Source organism: Oncorhynchus mykiss, chromosome 7 (assembly GCF_013265735.2).
Source record: "Oncorhynchus mykiss isolate Arlee chromosome 7, USDA_OmykA_1.1, whole genome shotgun sequence".
Taxonomy (NCBI): Eukaryota; Metazoa; Chordata; class Actinopteri; order Salmoniformes; family Salmonidae; genus Oncorhynchus; species Oncorhynchus mykiss.
In genome coordinates, this window is record NC_048571.1 from 35,197,418 (window position 1) to 35,203,640 (window position 6,223).

General features: G+C 44.1%; 1 protein-coding gene across 1 annotated transcript in view; it reads right to left on the minus strand.

Annotated features, from left to right (window-relative positions):
* The window catches only part of LOC118965352 (myb-like protein X), a 100,692-nt gene extending 98,011 nt beyond the window's left edge, over positions 1-2,681 (minus strand). Inside the window, 1 exon segment of the mRNA XM_036984425.1 lies at positions 2,433-2,681. Within this exon segment, the coding sequence (XP_036840320.1) occupies positions 2,433-2,681 (249 nt within the window).
* Positions 2,682-6,223: the final 3,542 nt, after the last annotated feature.

Below are 6,223 nucleotides of genomic sequence, written 5' to 3' on the forward strand. Positions count from 1 at the left end.
CAGAGCAACAGACCTGCGGTAAACAGCTTATCCTCTTGTTTTTGTAGAGAATCACAAGTGGCCGTCCGTTAATGGGCTGGAATGGTCGTGTTTTTCTGAGTCCTAATCAGCCAATAATGGGATTTGTAAAAGCCTGTGAATGTGTTCCCCATTAATCATGGATGGCTGTGGATGTCAGGATTACGTGGGACGTGTCACTCTCTCCCTGCGTCCTAAATCACACCCTATTTTCTCTGTAAATCACTTCTTTTCAAACCAGAGCCCTATAGATATTACTATTGGGCCCTGGTCTAAAGTAGTGCACTATATAGGGTTCCGTTTGGGAATGTGTCACTCCTGTAGCAGACTGACTAGGAAGCCATGGTCGCTCCCCTCGGTCCCTGGCCACCCGGAAGCCATTTTGGCTCTTCTAAATTCATTTGCCAGCTGTACGGAGAGGATTCGCTGCCAGTTTCCCCTCACACAGCATTTTTTTGTCGATATGTGACAGACAATTCAATGTTTTGTTTGTCGTGTTTCGGTTCAAGGCCGCGGCGTCTGGTTTCTGTCTCCAAGGGGTTGGGATTTACAGGGGTTTGTGTGTTGAGGGTCAGATGAACGAATTGTTCATAATGATATCTCTATGGTTTCTAGCTATTGTGTTCGTATTATGTAGTGTGTCTGCCCACTCTGCCCAGATTGGCTGAAAACGAGCTTTGGGTGATGAAAATATCACTTCCTTACGTTATAAAATACATTTTACCCAGACAAATATGTTTCGTCATGTTCTGAATCGTTCAGTGAATCGTTCAGTGAATCGTTTAGTGAATCGTTTAGTGAATAGTTTAGTGAATCGTTCAGTGAATCGTTCTCTAACATTATAACTGTATATCCCAAAAAAGACAATTTCGTAAACCTATTACGATCCGATAATAATCACCGAGCTCTGTTGACAGAGAGCTGTAGGTTTCAACCTTGACGACTTTTTAATGATTTTACATTTTGTCCGTGTCGTCTTCAAAGTTGTTTCCCGAGGGTCACAGAGGGTTTAAATTAACGAACGAGTTAAAACGTAAAAAGGCTTTGAAAATGTTGCTCCTTTGACATTTCACAGAGATACACTTGATTTTTTTGAATAGAAATCTCAGAAAAAATAACAGGAATGTTGCATTAATATAAAAAGTGTAATAATTAATATAAAAGTGTAATTATTAATATAAAAGTGTAATTATTAATATAAAAGTGTAATTATTAATATAAAAGTGTAATTATTAATATAAAAGTGTAATTATTAATATAAAAGTGTCATTATTAATATAAAATAATAATTATTAATTAAAAAAGTGTAATTATTAATCTAAAATGTGTAATTATTAATATAAAAGTGTAATTATTAATATAAAAGTATAATTATTAATATAAAAAGTATAATTATTAATATAAAAAGTGTAATTATTAATAAGTGGACACTAAAATATGAAATGACTTACATGTAATGTCTCAAAATTGATATACGTATATTTAACTCTATATTGTTTAATGTCCTGCAGATTCCAGAAGACAGATGGCGATGTTCAACGGTCAGCCTGTCAGTTTGCCTTAATTCTCTCACAGCATTCAGCCTGGTAAAATACGTAAAAATACTGTACATAAAAACAAACACACACATCAAATATACATATTTTACAAAGGGGAGATTAATATCTTGAAATAGAGCTGTCCAAAGATGTTCAAAATGTACAGAGTTTGTTTGTGAGTTTTTGCTCCATCGATCTAATTATGGGCCAGGAGCTACATGTATACAATCACGTTACATATTAATTCTGAATATTTTTGTTTCATCTCAGTCAACCATCTCTCTCCTTCTGTGATTTGTTTTCTGTTTGGCTTTGAGTGTCTTTCTTTACCCCTCCTGATTGACCCCTTCCCCCTCCTGATTGACCCCTTCCCCCTCATTGACCACTTTCCCCTCCTGATTGACCCCTCCCCCCTCCTGATTGACCCCTTACCCCTCCTGATTGACCCCTTCCCCCTCCTGATTGACCCCTTCCCCCTCCTGATTGACCCCTTCCCCCTCCTGATTGACCCCTTTCTCCTCCTGATTGACCCCTTTCCTTACCCCTCCTAATTGACCGCTTCCCCCTCCTGATTGACCCTTCCCCCTCCTGATTGACCCCTTTCCTTACCCCTACTGATTGACCCCTTCCCCCTCCTGATTGACCCCTTCCCCCTCCTGATTGACCCCTTCCCCCTCCTGATTAACCCCTTCCCCCTCCTGATTGACCCCTTCCCCCTCCTTATTGACCCCTTCCCCCTCCTTATTGACCCCTTTCCCCTCCTGATTGACCCCCTTCCTTACCCCACCTGATTGACCCCTTCCCCCTCCTGATTGACCCCTTCCCCCTCCTGATTGACCCCTTTCCCCTCCTGATTGACCCCCTTCCTTACCCCACCTGATTGACCCCTTCCCCCTCCTGATTGACCCCTTCCCCCTCCTGATTGAACCCTTCCCCCTCCTGATTGACCCCTTTCCCCTCCTGATTGACCCCTTTCCCCTCCTGATTGACCCCTTCCCCCTCCTGATTGACCCCTTTCCCCTCCTGATTGACCCCTTCCCCCTCCTGATTGACCCCTTCCCCCTCCTGATTGACCCCTCTCCTTCCCCCTGCAGGTTTGACTGAGGCTGAATATAAATCAGGCATCAGAATCCGTGCTGAACTCTACGTCTGCGTGGTCAGTTATCGCCTAAATGGGTCACGACTTCCGCCGAAGTTGGCTCCCCTGCCTGTTCGGGCGGTGCTCCGGCGGTCGTCGTCACCGTCCTACTAGCCACCACCGATCCCTTTCTCGTTTGTCTGTTGGTTTTGTCTTATTAGTTTCACCTGTGTGTATTTTAGTTTAATTAGCTTCACTATATTTAGTAGGTTGACCCGCCCTTATTTTGTGCGGGATAGTTTTTTTTCGTTACTCTGTTGGATTGTGGTTTTCATGTGTGTATTCTCCGGACTGTTTGGTCCTGGTTTTGGGCTGGTCTGTTCTATGCGCCCTGTATGTTGGCGTGACCGTTTTTTAATTCCGGAGAATAAAATCACGATCTACTGAACCCTGCTCTCTGCGCCTGATTCCAACCCACCACTCCTAGTATCCCGTGACAAAAATGGGTCTAAAATGAGTTTGATTCATTTACTACTGGCTCGGCGTGACTCTCTTGACCAAACGCCTCCAACTTGATCACTTTATAAATGTATTAAATATTAAAACCTTCGCGGTTAAAAGACAGCGCTGAAAATAGCAAGGAGAGAACATTTATATGGCAGAATGTTCCACATTACAAAGACAAATTTAGGGGCCGAGACTAATCGCGTCGGTGTAATTTGTAAGTTAAGGATCATCTATTTTCTCCAGCTCCTCCGTCTGCCTCAGATTCAAATATAGTTCTTTATGATAAATTCAATCAAATGGTACTTTGCAGTTAAACACTAGATATAATGCTTTGCATAAAAAATTAAACACCCCCCCTGCCGCCGCCCCCCCCCCAAAAAAATCATCATTTAGAAATTCAACCGATTGGCCAAATGTGTTTCCATAATTAAGTTTGAGCTTCTCATAGACGAATGTAGCAGAATGAGCCTCTATGAGAGCAGCCAGGTTCTATCTAGGAGGAGTTAAAGACCCCTTTGTGATGTCACCAGGTGATGTACAGAGCAGAGAGTGAAGCCAAGCAGTAGAGAAACAAGAGACTTGGAGGGAAACAAGTTACAACTCTAAATGTGGTGTCTTACCAGACACAATGAAACTCTTTCACTCCGTATAAAACCACCTTGTCTGTGTCCTAAAAATAGCACCCCCCAAACTCCCTGTATAGTGCACTACATGGCCCTGGTCTAAAGTAGTGCACTATGTAGGGGAATAGGGTGCCAGTCCTGGTCTAAAGTAGTGCACTATGTAGGGGAATAGGGTGCCAGTCCTGGTCTAAAGTAGTGCACTATGTAGGGGAATAGGGTGCCAGTCCTGGTCTAAAGTAGTGCACTATGTAGGGGAATAGGGTGCCAGTCCTGGTCTAAAGTAGTGCACTATGTAGGTGAATAGGGTGTCATTTGACATACAGACTTCTCTAACTAATATGAGAGGTATTGACACGTTGACTGCACCGAGCTGTCTGTCTGAACTCCTGGCACACAGCTCGGACACCCACGCACATACCACACAAGACATGCCACAAGAGGTCTCTTCACAGTCCTCGAGTCCAGAACAGACAATGGGAGGCACACAGTACAACATAGAGCCATGACTACATGAAACTCAATTCCACTTCAATTAACTGACACAAGCAGTAAAATAAGGTAAAAAAAAAAAAAACAGATTAAAAAAAGACCTTGTGCGGGGACTGTGAAGCAACACAAACATAGGCACAGACACATACATACAGATACATGCACACACACACACAATAACACACACACTATACACACACATACACATGGATTTAGTACTGTAGATATGTGGTTGTGGTGGAGTCGGGGACTGAAGGCACACCGTGTATTGTGAAATCTGTGAACGTACTGTAATGTTTTTAAAATTGATTCAACTACCTTTAGTTTACTGGACTCCAGGAAGAGTAGCTGCTGCAGGAACTAATGGGGATCCATAATAAACCACAGGAAGAGTATCTGCTGCCTTGGCAGGAACTAATGGGGATCCATAATAAACCCCAGGAAGAGTAGATAATGCCTTGGCAGGAACTAATGGGGATCCATAATAAACCCCAGGAAGAGTAGCTGCTGCCTTGGTAGGATCTAATGGGGTTCTATAATAAACCCCAGGAAGAGTAGCTGCTGCCTTGGCAGGAGCTAATGGGGATCCATAATAAACCCCAGGAAGAGTAGCTGCTGCCTTTGCAGGAACTAATGGGGATCCATAATAAACACCAGGAAGAGTAGCTGCTGCCTTGCCAGGAACTAATGGGGATCCATAATAAACCCCAGGAAGAGTAGATAATGCCTTGGCAGGAACTAATGGGTATCCATAATAAACCCCAGGAAGAGTAGCTGCTGCCTTGGCAGGAGCTAATGGGGATCCATAATAAACCCCAGGAAGAGTAGCTGCTGCCTTTGCAGGAACTAATGGGTATCCATAATAAACCCCAGGAAGAGTAGCTGCTGCCTTGACATGAACTAATGGGGATCCATAATAAACCCCAGGAAAAGTAGCTGCTGCCTTGGCAGGAACTAATGGGGATCCATAATAAACCCCAGGAAGAGTAGCTGCTGCCTTGACAGGAACTAATGGGGATCCATAATAAACCTCAGGAAGAGTAGCTGCTGCCTTGGGCAGGAACTAATGGGGATCCATAATAAACCACAGGAAGAGTAGCTGCTGCCTTGGCAGGATCTAATGGGGTTCTATAATAAACCCCAGGAAGAGTAGCTGCTGCCTTGGCAGGAGCTAATGGGGATCCATAATAAACCCCAGGAAGAGTAGCTGCTGCCTTTGCAGGAACTAATGGGGATCCATAATAAACACCAGGAAGAGTAGCTGCTGCCTTGCCAGGAACTAATGGGGATCCATAATAAACCCCAGGAAGAGTAGCTGCTGCCTTGGTAGGAACTAATGGGTATCCATAATAAACCCCAGGAAGAGTAGCTGCTGCCTTGGCAGGAACTAATGGGGATCCATAATAAACCCCAGGAAGAGTAGCTGCTGCCTTTGCAAGAACTAATGGGGATCCAGAGTAAACCCCAGGAAGAGTAGCTGCTGCCTTGGCAGGAACTAACTGGCATCCATAATAAACCCCAGGAAGAATAGCTGCTGCCTTGGCAGGAACTAGTGGGGATCCATAATAAACCCCTGGAAGAGGAGCTGCTGCCTTTGCAGGAACTAATGGGGATCCATAATAAACCACAGGAAGAGTATCTGCTGCCTTGGCAGGAACTAATGGGGATCCACAATAAACCCCAGGAAGAGTAGATAATGCCTTGGCAGGAACTAATGGGGATCCATAATAAACCCCAGGAAGAGTAGCTGCTGCCTTGGTAGGAACTAATGGGTATCCATAATAAACCCCAGGAAGAGTAGCTGCTGCCTTGGCAGGAGCTAATGGGGATCCATAATAAACCCCAGGAAGAGTAGCTGCTGCCTTTGCAGGAACTAATGGGGATCCATAATAAACCCCAGGAAGAGTAGCTGCTGCCTTGCCAGGAACTAATGGGGATCCATAATAAACCCCAGGAAGAGTAGATGCTGC